Genomic DNA, 12,718 nt, shown 5'->3' on the forward strand with positions numbered 1-12,718 from the left:
TTGGCAGAGAAACAGTTAAATGAATCTTAGCAGTATAAAGACAAATTTGAAACAGCGCCATCTATTAATAGCCAGTGTTATAAAAATCAAACACACATTAACTATTGGAAATTAATAATTAAATGACGCATATATAAATGTTGTTTGACAATATCTAGATTGAAACTATAAAAATTATGCCATTTAAGTAACTTGGGAAGAGAAACATAGTTTAAAGAATGTAAGTTGTATAATGTTAATTTTGTAACAGCGCCATCTATGAGATTTCGTAAAAATCAAATCAATTTACATGTTAACACTACTGAATACACTGTTGAAAATTAATAATTTAAATATAATCATGTTATTTATTTAACTCTTTAACCCATATCTTCCCTTCCCTATAAGGTATATTTCGTGTAAATAATAAATATACTACATTTTTTTAAAGTGAGGGTAGATGTTTATTATTTTAAGTAAAACTAGACACCATTATCTACAGTAATTAATCTAATATTGATTGTGTTCATTAGTTACAATTTTAAAAATCTTCGTGTTTTATAAATTTACTAGCTTACCTCCCGCGGCTTCGCCCGCTTTGTCTAAAACCTAATAAATTATATACTAAAACCTTGCTCTTGAATTAGTCTATCTATTTAAAAAACCGCATCAAAATCCGTTGCGTAGTTTTAAAGATTTAAGCATACAAAGGGACATAGGGACAGAGAAATCGACTTTTGACTATTGAATGCCATAAAACCAAAAATATCAAATGCAATCTTAGTGTTTTGTGAATTTTCACCGTCATGCGTTCCCACTAAAGGTAAGTTGTTACATACAGGTATTTATTTTTTTATAATGATAGCAATTCATGTGTTTTGTTGGTATTATTCTTTTATATATGACTTTTACAAGATTTTGAGGTGCATTGGGAACAGTAGCTTTTGATAAAATTTTATTTGTAAGTAGCTTTTTTTATAGATTTACAGTTAACTTTTGATTTTTTTATTTACAGATTCAATGCTCATAAAATTATATCGCCTTTGGAAGACGATTTCTGCTGACAATTTTACAACACCACTTGAAAATTGATGATTTGATGATAAAGATAGTGGCAGCGAGGATTAAGTGGAAATTAGTAATCATCCGCTTCGTTAATTTTTGACTGAAGATAATGTCCAACGTCCAATGGTTCAATCATTGATCAATATCAATAATAGTGTTAATCATAATGGTTCAATCATTGGAAGTATCTCGGGAAATTTTGGAGGATATTTTTCAGGAAGGAGAGGAGGGGCAGCCAGCCACATATCAAACTACTACGTTTTAGTACCGAAAAAATGTTATTGCCAAATGAAAAGTAAATTTTGCACTCACAACTGTACAAGTAATGTTTTTATTTTGACTTTTCGGTTATCTGATTATAATATTTATCGTTATGGCTATCGAGGTACCGACCGTACTGGGATCAGAGTACATGATATACAGTTCATCATCCAGGATTGCTAAGAGCATTTTCACACTGAAAAAGATGTTTTCTTTGAATCGTAGTTGCTTCATTTATTTATTTTTAATCATTTTACATAACTAATATGTTTTATATTTTATAAATATATCATTTTCATTATTTATAAATAAAATGGATCCAACATAACTTTGTTGTGTATCATTTCTCTATTAATAACCCATAGGCATATTTTCCGAGCGCCCCATTTAAGTTGCGGTCCTGAAATTATAAAAAATTTATGTATACTTTTGCCAAATATGTATAAGCTCATTGCTCAAGCTCATTTTTACATAAAAATAATAAAAAAAGATTTTATAAGAAAACACAGTATATTTATTAGGAGACAGTGATCTCTTCCAGGCAAAAGAATATATTCATCAGCTCAATAAAATTGAATAGTATGTTGTTAGTTATTCTTTAGATTCACAATTGTAATGAGCATTTCCGCATGCAAGTTATTTCAAGTAGTATAGTAGTTTAGATATATCATAGTTTTGACACATTAAAGTTCCAACAAAACCCTCAAATTTTTGAGCAGAGTTGAGCAAGATAATTTGAAAAATGTGCCGTGTTAAGTATTATAGAAAAGGTTAGTTCGTTGGTAATTATTATTTCTTCTTCATTTACATGTTGTTAGTAAAAATAAACTTTGACTAACAGTCAAAGTATATTTTAACTAATACTACTTAATACTAACTATTATACTTATGTTAAGTATTTATCTGTATTAATATTGCTTGGTAATTAATATATTTTCATGTCGTATACTTAATTATAAACATAAGTTTGATGTGTTATTAGCTGGATTTATTGAAGTGAAAACTTTTTTAGCGGCGTTGGGTATAAAATCTTAAACTCGCGTCAGGACACGTGACCATCGAAAAAGCGTAAGACGGATGTTAGTTTTTTTAGCCCTTATATTCCATGCGTAAGACAGATACCTACCATTCCAAAATATCAAACATGCTGAACGTTAATAATCAAGTTTTCACTTCTGCCGGCACTCCCGGAGTGCAACCCGTCTTTTTTTTTACACACTCACAGACTTATAATATTTTATGTTAAAATAGTGTTAATCATATTAATATTTTTTCACAATTAAAAATATTCCTTTTTTTCTGATGGTGATGTTATGAGGACCATATTCGGTCCTCATATCATTAAAAATCTGTGCGAAAACTATAAACACTTGTGAGGCCCTCACGGCAGTCACGGATGAATTCTACACATACCCGTGGCCCTGTCGTTGATGCGGCTCGACGGAACACAGTGGGGTTTTGGTCGGTAGGAATCCGACATAACCCACGGCCTCTTCCCCGGAGGCCGTGGGTATCTATGCAAGATTTCCCCACTAAAAAAAAAAGGCCCTCACGGCAGATCGGGGCGGTCTGACGCGAAGTGGGGACAGCGTTGTCACTGTATCGCTTTTGCCACGCTTTTCAACAGACTTATTCGATAGTTCAGTTTTGTGTTAAGACCGCTGTGACAACCAACCCGTGAGACAAACAAACCCGGTTTCCCCTATTATCCCGTTAGACCGAAACCCTCACTGAGAGGGAATTACGTCTCACTACTGATCACGACAGTCATATTTTATCTTGAGAATCTGAAACTTTACTCAATATGAAGACCGTTTGACAAATGATAGGGTGTATCATAATATTATTCGATCTCTTGAAGATGAACATGAGCATAAGCAATGACTAGAGTAGGGACGCGAATATTACAATTATTTGAGACAAGAACGATTTATATTTGTTTAATGAAAGATTAAGAATTGAAATTATTCAGTCTCTGAAAACGGACGAATAGCGAGAGGCCCGTCTTACTGCAGACGATTTCGTCATAGTCTTGATGACTGAGGTAAACAATCTACGAATTCGGTGGTGTGGTCCGACAAATATAAAAGTGGGTTTGCTTATAACCTCACAATTTATTACAGATCATCTTCTGTATAGGCGATATTAACGTAGTATGTTCTTTGCATGCTTTACATGCTTTAAAGTGGAGTAAGGAGACGGCTTTCGTTTGAAGATACACCGGAACCTTTGAAATCACTACTTTTAGAGGAACATACTGTGCAATCTAAACTGTTATTAGACAATATTCGCTCTTATAGTAGTGCGTTTCAAATGATCCTTTGGTGCTCAATAATTATCAGAAGGTCCTTTCATGCTTACTTTTAAGATACAAGGTCAAGTTTACCATTTGATAGGATCCCTTTTGCCTGAAGGCCAACCTAAGTTTGTTTAAATATATTTTGTATTCGACTACAACGAATAGTGGAATACAAGAAATCAATATTTCTCAAATTTAAAACTGAACTCATTTCACAATTATTTTAGAACAGGTTAATTCGTATGTATGCACTATGCAGTTTTAAATCGACATTAGAAGCTTTTCCTCAAGATGGTGATATCGGCACTCAGGAACTCCCTGGACGTGTTATAACGCCCAGGCCACAGTATTACAATTTTTCCTACAGTAGAGCAACGAATGTATTTTCGCATAGCAACGGAGGGGAACTCGCGGGGGGTCAAGTGACGCGGGCCACGTACCACAAACATGCTTAGATTGTGGTACCGAGCGCGAAAGAAAGTCATCGTGTTTTTAGTAAAGTTACTATGTATACTGACGTAATTTAATACTTAGGTACATATTCTATAATGGTGCGCTCAAACTGTTAATCTACATTTAATTTAGATTATTTTTTGAAATACTAAGTAATGTAGAATTTAAATCACATTCATTCATGTTGTCTTTAGATTTTAAGATTTTCTTATCAGTGTTCAATTTTAATGTAGTTAAATTTTATAAGAGACAATAATTAAGAACATTCAAAAATAAAGTGTCACGTATTTTTTTTTAAACGACGAATGACGAAAAACGACGTAATCGCGGACGAAGTCGCGGGCAACAGCTAGTAACATAATATTTAGCCAACTATATGAACAGCAAGGGCAAGTTAGTACTTAACTAAGCGTATCGATAGCGTCCCAAACTTGTTCGTGTAACCCATTAACAGTCTAGCCACGAAGCTTAGGTATACTAGGTACTGTAGCAATATCGATTGGAATGTTAGTTAGATTTTCGAGCAATGTTAGGTTATATATTTTTTTATAATTTTTCATTTACAAGATCTACTATCGTCATTGAATACAATTTTGCATAATATATCGAGCATGCATAACGCAATAGGCTTTAAAAAATCCCACCAAAAACATAAATGTAAAAATTGGAGCCGAGTTCAATCGTTGACTTAATTTGCCAAAAAAAGAAATGAGATCTAAATGTGTGCCAAGTTCTGCAGACAGTCCAGAAATGTATTTACAAAGATGTATTAAGTTCTTAGGTTGACTGAAAACTCAATTGTTTTATTTTCCCTCAGAGAACAATGTTTATTCCAAAATATAACTTTTTTAATTTGAATAATATAATTATTTTCACAAAGCAAACAACTAATGACCTATTGAACCCCATAATTTGATGAGGCTAGTTTTTAGAACCTCACAAAATATAAACAGTATGTAAAACTAGCCTCATCAAATTATGGGGTTCAATAGGTCATTAGTTGTTTGCTTTGTGAAAATAATTATATTATTCAAATTAAAAAAGTTATATTTTGGAATAAACATTGTTCTCTAAGGGAAAATAAAACAATTGAGTTTTCAGTCAACCTAAGAACTTAATACATCTTTGTAAATAAATTTCTGGACTGTCTGCAGAACTTGGCACACATTTAGATCTCATTTCTTTTTTTGGCAAATTAAGTCAACGATTGAACTCGGCTCCAATTTTTACATTTATGTTTTTGGTGGGATATCATTACTTTTTGTACAGAAAATTACTCTGCAAATTTGATTTACTTTATGAATATAATACTTTTTATATACGATTTTTTTTATTTTTTCTTGCGGTTTCTCTGTATGGTTTGTTTAGTATTATTTTCTATATTTTCTTGTATGTTATGAATGTCAGCGCACATTGCCCCGTCATTATCTGCATTTTTTTAAACTCGTTTTCTGTTTAAAAGATTACATGATTTTCTAAACATCCAGCGTGAATTTGTACACACACTATTACCAAGATGTAAAGATCGTTGTAGAAGAATCGTCGCCTTACTCCATGACGTTACGGTATTGCCATGACGCGATCTTGAAATTTTACTCTAAACGCGCCTAAAGATGTTTCACTTATATTAATATTACGCAAATTAAATCATTTCGACCTTCGACGAAGCCTTCTTCCATTACACTAAAATTAAAACTAAACTAAACACTCATAAATAAAAAATAAATAAATAAATGTGAATATGTAAAATTATATATTATTTTTAACTGTATGAGGAATATTTTTATTACAATTTTCTTTTATTTTACGTTTAATAACAGTTTTGAATAAAGAAATCATGCAATCGAAGTAATCCGCCCCAGCGATACTAGCGCGAGTGAGTGTGATGTCAGAGGCGCTTCGAATCTACAGATGTTTCGCGCTAAAATATGTAAACTTCAATAATCTATATCTCAGTCATTTATTGATGGATTTCAAAATTTTTTTCTGCCACTGATTAGTTTTGATCTATATTTTAACACTATTATGGTGAATATAATATTTTCTATTTTTATAAACTTTTCCATTTTTCCATACATACAAAATTAATGTCATTGAAAAAAAAATTAAATACAGATAAATTCAGTATTTTCTGATTTTTTCCTTTGTACACTCACTATTACCTAGTTGATTACAAAATTTGAACTTTCTAGGTCATCTGGAAGTGGGTTAGGTTTTGTATATGTCTATAAGTCAGTCAGTCTTAAAAATTGCGATTTTTGGATATTAATATCTACGCAACTGTTTAATCTGTATTTATGAAATTTAAGTTTCTTGTTTATCTTGAGGTCCTCTTGATATGTACCAAATTTGGTTTATTTAACTTAAATAGTTTTCGAGTTATAAGGGGGTGAAAAGTGGCTCGAAATGGTTCGTGTAAATATACACACGGCTGCTGCTCGCCAGTTCTCTTCGCTTGAACTCGGCTGGACACGCTGCCGCGTGTCTAGATATAAATCTGACGACTCAGGAACGTCTGATTTTCAATTTTGTTGAAAGGTTTAATTCCATGGCTTTTTTCACGTATGTTTATTGAGTGTCTGATAATTATTTTTCCCAACGCAATAATTTTTGCTCACACACCTCCTTTAAACGTGTTTTCTGTTCATATTAATGGTAGTCTGGAAGAGATCGCTGCCTAGCGATAAGGCCGCCATTTGTACATACTTGCATCTATTTGTCTTTTTCTGTGTTTATTGTAAATCTTGTGTGTGTGCAATAAAGAATTAGGTATCTATCTTTCTATCTAATTTTAGCATTTTTTTCTCTAATCTGAAAAGGAACTTCCAATCTATTTAATGTGTCTCATTCCCATTTATATATGCCAATAGTGCACTCCTGAACAGTATTGATTGACTCGAGTGCGGTATTCAACACGAAACGTTGAAATAGGGCGCTCATTTTTTGCAAAATACAAATGAGACTTGAAACAATTACGTCTTAGTTGAAATAGTTTGGTCAGTGTTAGAAATGTGCAGTCGGCGAAAAACAGCATATAAGTTAGGGCATCGTTACAAAACATTCAACGTGAACAACTGAAATTTGTCTGACGATAAACGATAAAAATTGCAATGCATCTAATCTATTTTATTTATGTATAACTATATTCTTTTCGGTATGTCTGAAATAAAACATTCACTCCAACAAGATACGAAAACTATTTTTCAATTTTCGTAAAATATTTCTATACATACATTCTTCTATACTACTTATTTAAATAGTAGAGGTATCTACTAGTATCTACTACTTAGGGCTGATTTTTCAATCCTTGGTTAAAACTTATTCGTCGAATAATGTATAAAACTATCATTTTAAAAACGTATTCTAATTCCCCGTATTTGACAGTTTACGTGACATTTTAATATTATCGTGTAATGCTTTATTGGACGGATAAGTTTTATCCAAGCATTGAAAAATCGGCCCCTAAATAAGTAGTCCTGTTAATCGCGAATAAAATAACAAAATTAAAAACGACCTCCAATAGTCCAGAACCTCTAATCTTGTAACAATATTGCAAGTTTTGAACTTCCAACCCTGTATAATAAGCAGTTGGAACTTCCAGTCAAGTGAACGATTAGCAAAAAGTTTGATTCAGCGCAATTATAATATACTATTATATATACTACTAGCTTTCCGCCCGCGCAGTCAAAGAAAAACCCGCATAGTTCCCGTTCCCATGTTATTTCCGTGATAAAACCTATCCTATGTCCCGGGGTAAAAAGTAGCCTATGTCCTTTCTCGAGTATCAAAATATCTCTATACCAAATATCATGCAAATTGTTTCAGTAGTTAAGGCGTGATTGAGTAGCAGACAGACAGACAGAGTTACTTTCGCATTTATAATATTAGTATGGATTTTACTGATGTACCTATAATAAATTTCGGTATATCTGTAAAATGATCTCCATACTAACTTACACTCTAATAAGATAGAAAAAAATACATTTAAATTCAGTTAAAATAGTCCAGAACCAGTAAACTCAATGTAGCAAGTTCCCAACATCTACCACTGTAGGTATAATAAGCAGTTGGAACTTTCAGTCAAGTGAACGATTAGCAAAAAGTTTGATTCAGCGCTATTACAATATTCGCAGTTCTACAATATTCCGTGAGCACAATCTTCCATTGAATCTTCGATCAGCCGTACAATTTTCAATGAGCGCTTTGCATTGAATATTGGACTAGTTGCTACGTTTTTCAATTTCAACGATTTATATTTGTATTAATGTACTTTTCAATGAAACGATTAAATAAAGCTTTCTAAAAAATTTCAATTTCTAATTCAAAGAAGTCTTACTAAGAATACAATACAATAATGATTTCAAATCTAACAAAATAAAATCTGCAATTCATTTAATTCAACGTTATTTTCAGCCTAATCCCTAATTAATATATTTTCAACTAAAACAAAATCTTATTCACAAATCTAACATATTACATATATAATAAAGGCGAAAGTTTGTAAGTATGGATGTATGGATGTTTGTTACTCTTTCACGTAAAAACTACTGAATGGATTTGAATGAAATTTAGCACACATATAGAGGGTAAATTGGATTAACACATAGGATAGGTTTCATCCCGAAATGAAATCCCACGGGAACGGGAACTATGCGGGTTTTTCTTTGAAAACGCGGGCGAAGCCGCGGGCGGAAAGCTAGTATTGTATTATTTTTAAACATTACCTCTTTTTACCCCTTTAAGATATACCCATGAAATTTTGACTTCCTTATTCGAAAATCCCAATACAAAATTCCCACCCTTATCAGGCAGTACCAACTAAGTAAATTCCTAAACTCAGGTGCCGTTGATAAGTCGTTTGGAAACTTGCTCCAAGTTTATTAGTTCAACAAGCAGAACGATTGGATTATACATTAATGGGTAAACAACGACTGTGCAGTTTGTTTGTGGGATTTATGCAATAACTTTGGTGTTGGAAAGACATTTCGATAAAAAGCTACTGAGGGTAATTTATTATTCATCGTTTCCTTCAGGAGTTATACTTGTAATAGATCATGATGAAATGGCGGGATGAACTAGACCAATGCGAAAAACTAGTCTTTAAAAGCACATCATTGCGATTCATGAAAGCGCAATGATGATAACGTAGGTATATTACAATAATTATAAAAAAGCGCCTTGGGGAGGTGTTTTTCCAGCATTGGGACACTACAGGCAACAATACCAAACTATACTTATAATAATAAGATCCGTGACGTACATTTAAATTTTAAAAATAATTCTCATATACCATATAATAGACAAATATCTAAATTATAAAGTTCGTTAACCTACAACGCGGAATAAAAACTCAACTTATTTATATCAGTTCCCAAAGAATAGCATTGTATGTTTTTGCATACTATTATTTGTATTGTCTCGTATTAACAATATGATTACGTAGAAAACGTCGAATAGAATTATCGTGATCTATGCGTGTAAAACGATTCAAGCGACTCTCCCTTTAACGATGGTTTTCTCATAAAAGGGAAGCTGCAAAGTTATCATCAGTCACCCTATCAGCATGGGATATGTTGGCCAAGTAAGTATAATTAGATTCTATCTATCAGTATGGCAGTTAAATTGTAGTAAACCAATAAAGTTGGCTCTTTATAAAATTAAAGCTTCAATGTATAAAAATTAAGGCCATATAGTCACCTTTCTATATACCATTCTATTAATACGTTTCCTCAATCAATATCCCTATTTACAGACACTATATATTATAGCAACATTGTATTAACATTTCACGCATAATATTCATCCATAGTGACACATAGTGGCGCAGTTTCATGAATTATTTACCAACAATGATCAATAGATAATAATAAACAAGGCGTGAATAATTCTCCACCCACTGTCACTAATTAATACAGACGTGGTGGTCGTAGGAAATTCATTTAGAATATAATATGATTAGTATTAAGTATGTTTCAGTATATTTCTATAAATGCAGAAATATAAATGTATGAAATGTATTATATTAGAACGTTGCATATTCATACTTCTGATTGTTATTTATATTTATAGTATAAAAATTTTACAACTACATGATAAACATACACGCCAGAATGAAAGAAGAAAATTAAGGTATAAATGGTGGAAACTATGACTTTGTCTCTGTTTTTAACGCAAAACAAATTACATCAAACTCGTTGTTTTGTCACATGACACTTTGCTCGCACGCTGCCATTGACCTACCCTCGCTTAGAATAAAAGGTTATAAAATGTCACAAACATCATCATTTCCAATCGAAACAATCAGAGAAATAGATAAGATCGAGACGACGTAACAAGTTTACGACGGTCATCTCAATCAGAGCGAGGGAAACAATTTGCAACAATTGAAAATAAATAAATGGCCGACGCCGCACCAAATTGACGTTTCTAGATGTTTATCAGTTGATTTAGACCTTTTTCTCTTTTCTGACTGCGAGTTTATGATTACTTTATCAATGTTATAAACATAAATATTGGCTTCTGCATTCCACTGTATGTACGCATCACGACGAAGCATACAAACTTGCATTGTAATGCAAATTACAGAAACAAATAGGTAAGTATAATATAATATCATCGAGATAAGCAAATCCTGAAAAACTTATCTTCATGTATAAAGCATATAAAGACAAATGTCAAAACGGCTTACCATTTCTCGATATAACTCTCCTCAACATATGGCCGAACCGCCGTGCTCCCATACATTTCCTCTGCTGCGCGTCCCCTTCAGTACAGTCACTATCCGTCATCGATGCATCATCACTGTCATCTCCTGATACGAGCGACTCGCGCTTATCCCGCCCAACACTCTCATTAAACTTTAAAATAGGTTCGCTCGTTCCTAAACTCTTTGGTTGACTCCACCCATCCCCCTTTTGGACATCATTAAATAGATCATCTAAATTAGTTTCTAATAAACCTTTGGCACTACATATCACTTTATTTTTACCCTGCTTGTGAGTGAGCAGGGTGTCGAAACTATTCGATATACACTTTTCACTGTGCACTTTTTTTAAACCATTATCAGACACATTAGCACTAATATTGTCTTCGGTTTTCGTCCTTTGCTTTAAGCGCAAAGAGCTCTGCGAGATTGGTCTCGCGGGTTTCTCTTTATCGTTATCGGTGGGCCCGTTAATATCTCTCGATATTTGATTTTGGGGATGATTCCCACGGAATATATTCGACAGCACGATCATTTTCACGATCTTCAAAGCATCAATATGAGTAAAACATTCCATCACTGCATTCCATATTCATTTCACTCCGAGCGGTACAGAGCGCTAAAGAAATACGAAATGGTTTTGCGTTTGTTTAGAACCGTAAAATTCAATATTGCATTGTAAAAGTGTAACTGCCTGTTGTGCAAGAATGTATTGTATGCATTCTTTATGGAAAACTAGGCATTATTCAGGTGCGCAGGATATTTGAAATTGGTCCACGCTTAGGAAATATTATGTTGAGTGCTTTGCGCACGGGAGTTAATATTGGAATATAATACGCGCTACATTCTATCTATGCTGTAGTGCGTTTTCAACGAGGCATTACATAATGAAAACGATTTCTATTTTAAAACATTGGTTTTGTTTCATTCATAACTCTAGTTGAAATATGAAAGAAAAAGACAAATTTCAATCAGAATTTTCAACTTATCAATTGGTCAGGACAGGTCGAGGTGAGATGAGGGAAACCCATCTGTCACCACGATTTAAGCCACGTCTTAGACGCGCTGATAAAATTACCACGAAAACCTTATCAGGGATATCTTTCGGTTGAAGCAATTCAGAAACTACCTCTCACTACCCTTGTTACAATGTCTGCCGCTCCTACGTGCCAATAGTAAAACCATTTTACGATACCGACGTAATAAATTCAACTGTCAATAAAAAGTATTTACATCTATCTATCAAGTAATTGAGTGATTTTTACAAAGTTAGCAGCTTAAATGCTCTGAGTTAGTGGCTATTACATGAATAAATGAATGGTCTCATATAAAACCTTACGTGTAAAAACTCTTTCGTAATCGAACTCAATAGACCATAGACAATTTATCCTTCCTTAATTATAGGTAAGTACGCGTTATTTTTTCCGTAATAAAAGTAATGTGGCATAAAAATACCTAAAAACGATTTATTATTGAGGAGGTATTTTATTATTTATTATTGAAATGAGACCTTTAGAGATTTAACTTTTGCGTTAATTCATTATGGATTATAAAATTAACGTTCGTTTCCTAAATGTGTTAGAAATATATTATTTTGAGATAATAAATTAACGCATAAGTGAATAAGTTTATGTCTAATAGCGATTTCTTATTTGTGAAAACTTTTGAATATCACGCACTTCTCTGATTTAACAACGTCTAGTCAGAACATCTTTCCTAAAAAGATCCAGCTTATAGTATGAATTGTTATATTAAAGCACCTTTCTAACGCCCCATTTAAAACCTTCCAAACATTTCACGAGCGACACAAAGAGGCTCATGATCTGAAAACACAAGATAATATCTCGTAACAGAGCAAAATCTGAAAGGAATTGTATTTCGGCTTCTTTCAGCCGAGTTAGCTGTTACAGTGGCATTTGAAAGGATACTAAAATTGCCAGCCACGACTTTGTGCGATC

General features: G+C 32.9%; 1 protein-coding gene across 5 annotated transcripts in view; it reads right to left on the reverse strand.

The window, feature by feature from the left end:
* LOC123697684 (atypical protein kinase C) overlaps nt 1–12,718 on the reverse strand; it is a 175,400-nt gene that overhangs the window by 138,139 nt on the left and 24,543 nt on the right. For 3 of the 5 annotated variants that reach the window (XM_045644214.1, XM_045644209.1, XM_045644208.1), the window contains exon 2: nt 10,746–11,304. The exons of 1 other annotated variant lie outside the window; for it this stretch is intronic. In XM_045644214.1, the coding sequence (XP_045500170.1) occupies nt 10,746–11,304 (559 nt within the window). Of the gene's footprint in view, nt 1–10,745; nt 11,380–12,718 lie in introns of all 5 variants that reach the window. One more of the 5 variants, XM_045644210.1, reaches the window with a different exon arrangement.

This window comes from Colias croceus, chromosome 15 (assembly GCF_905220415.1).
Source record: "Colias croceus chromosome 15, ilColCroc2.1".
Classification (NCBI taxonomy): Eukaryota; Metazoa; Arthropoda; class Insecta; order Lepidoptera; family Pieridae; genus Colias; species Colias croceus.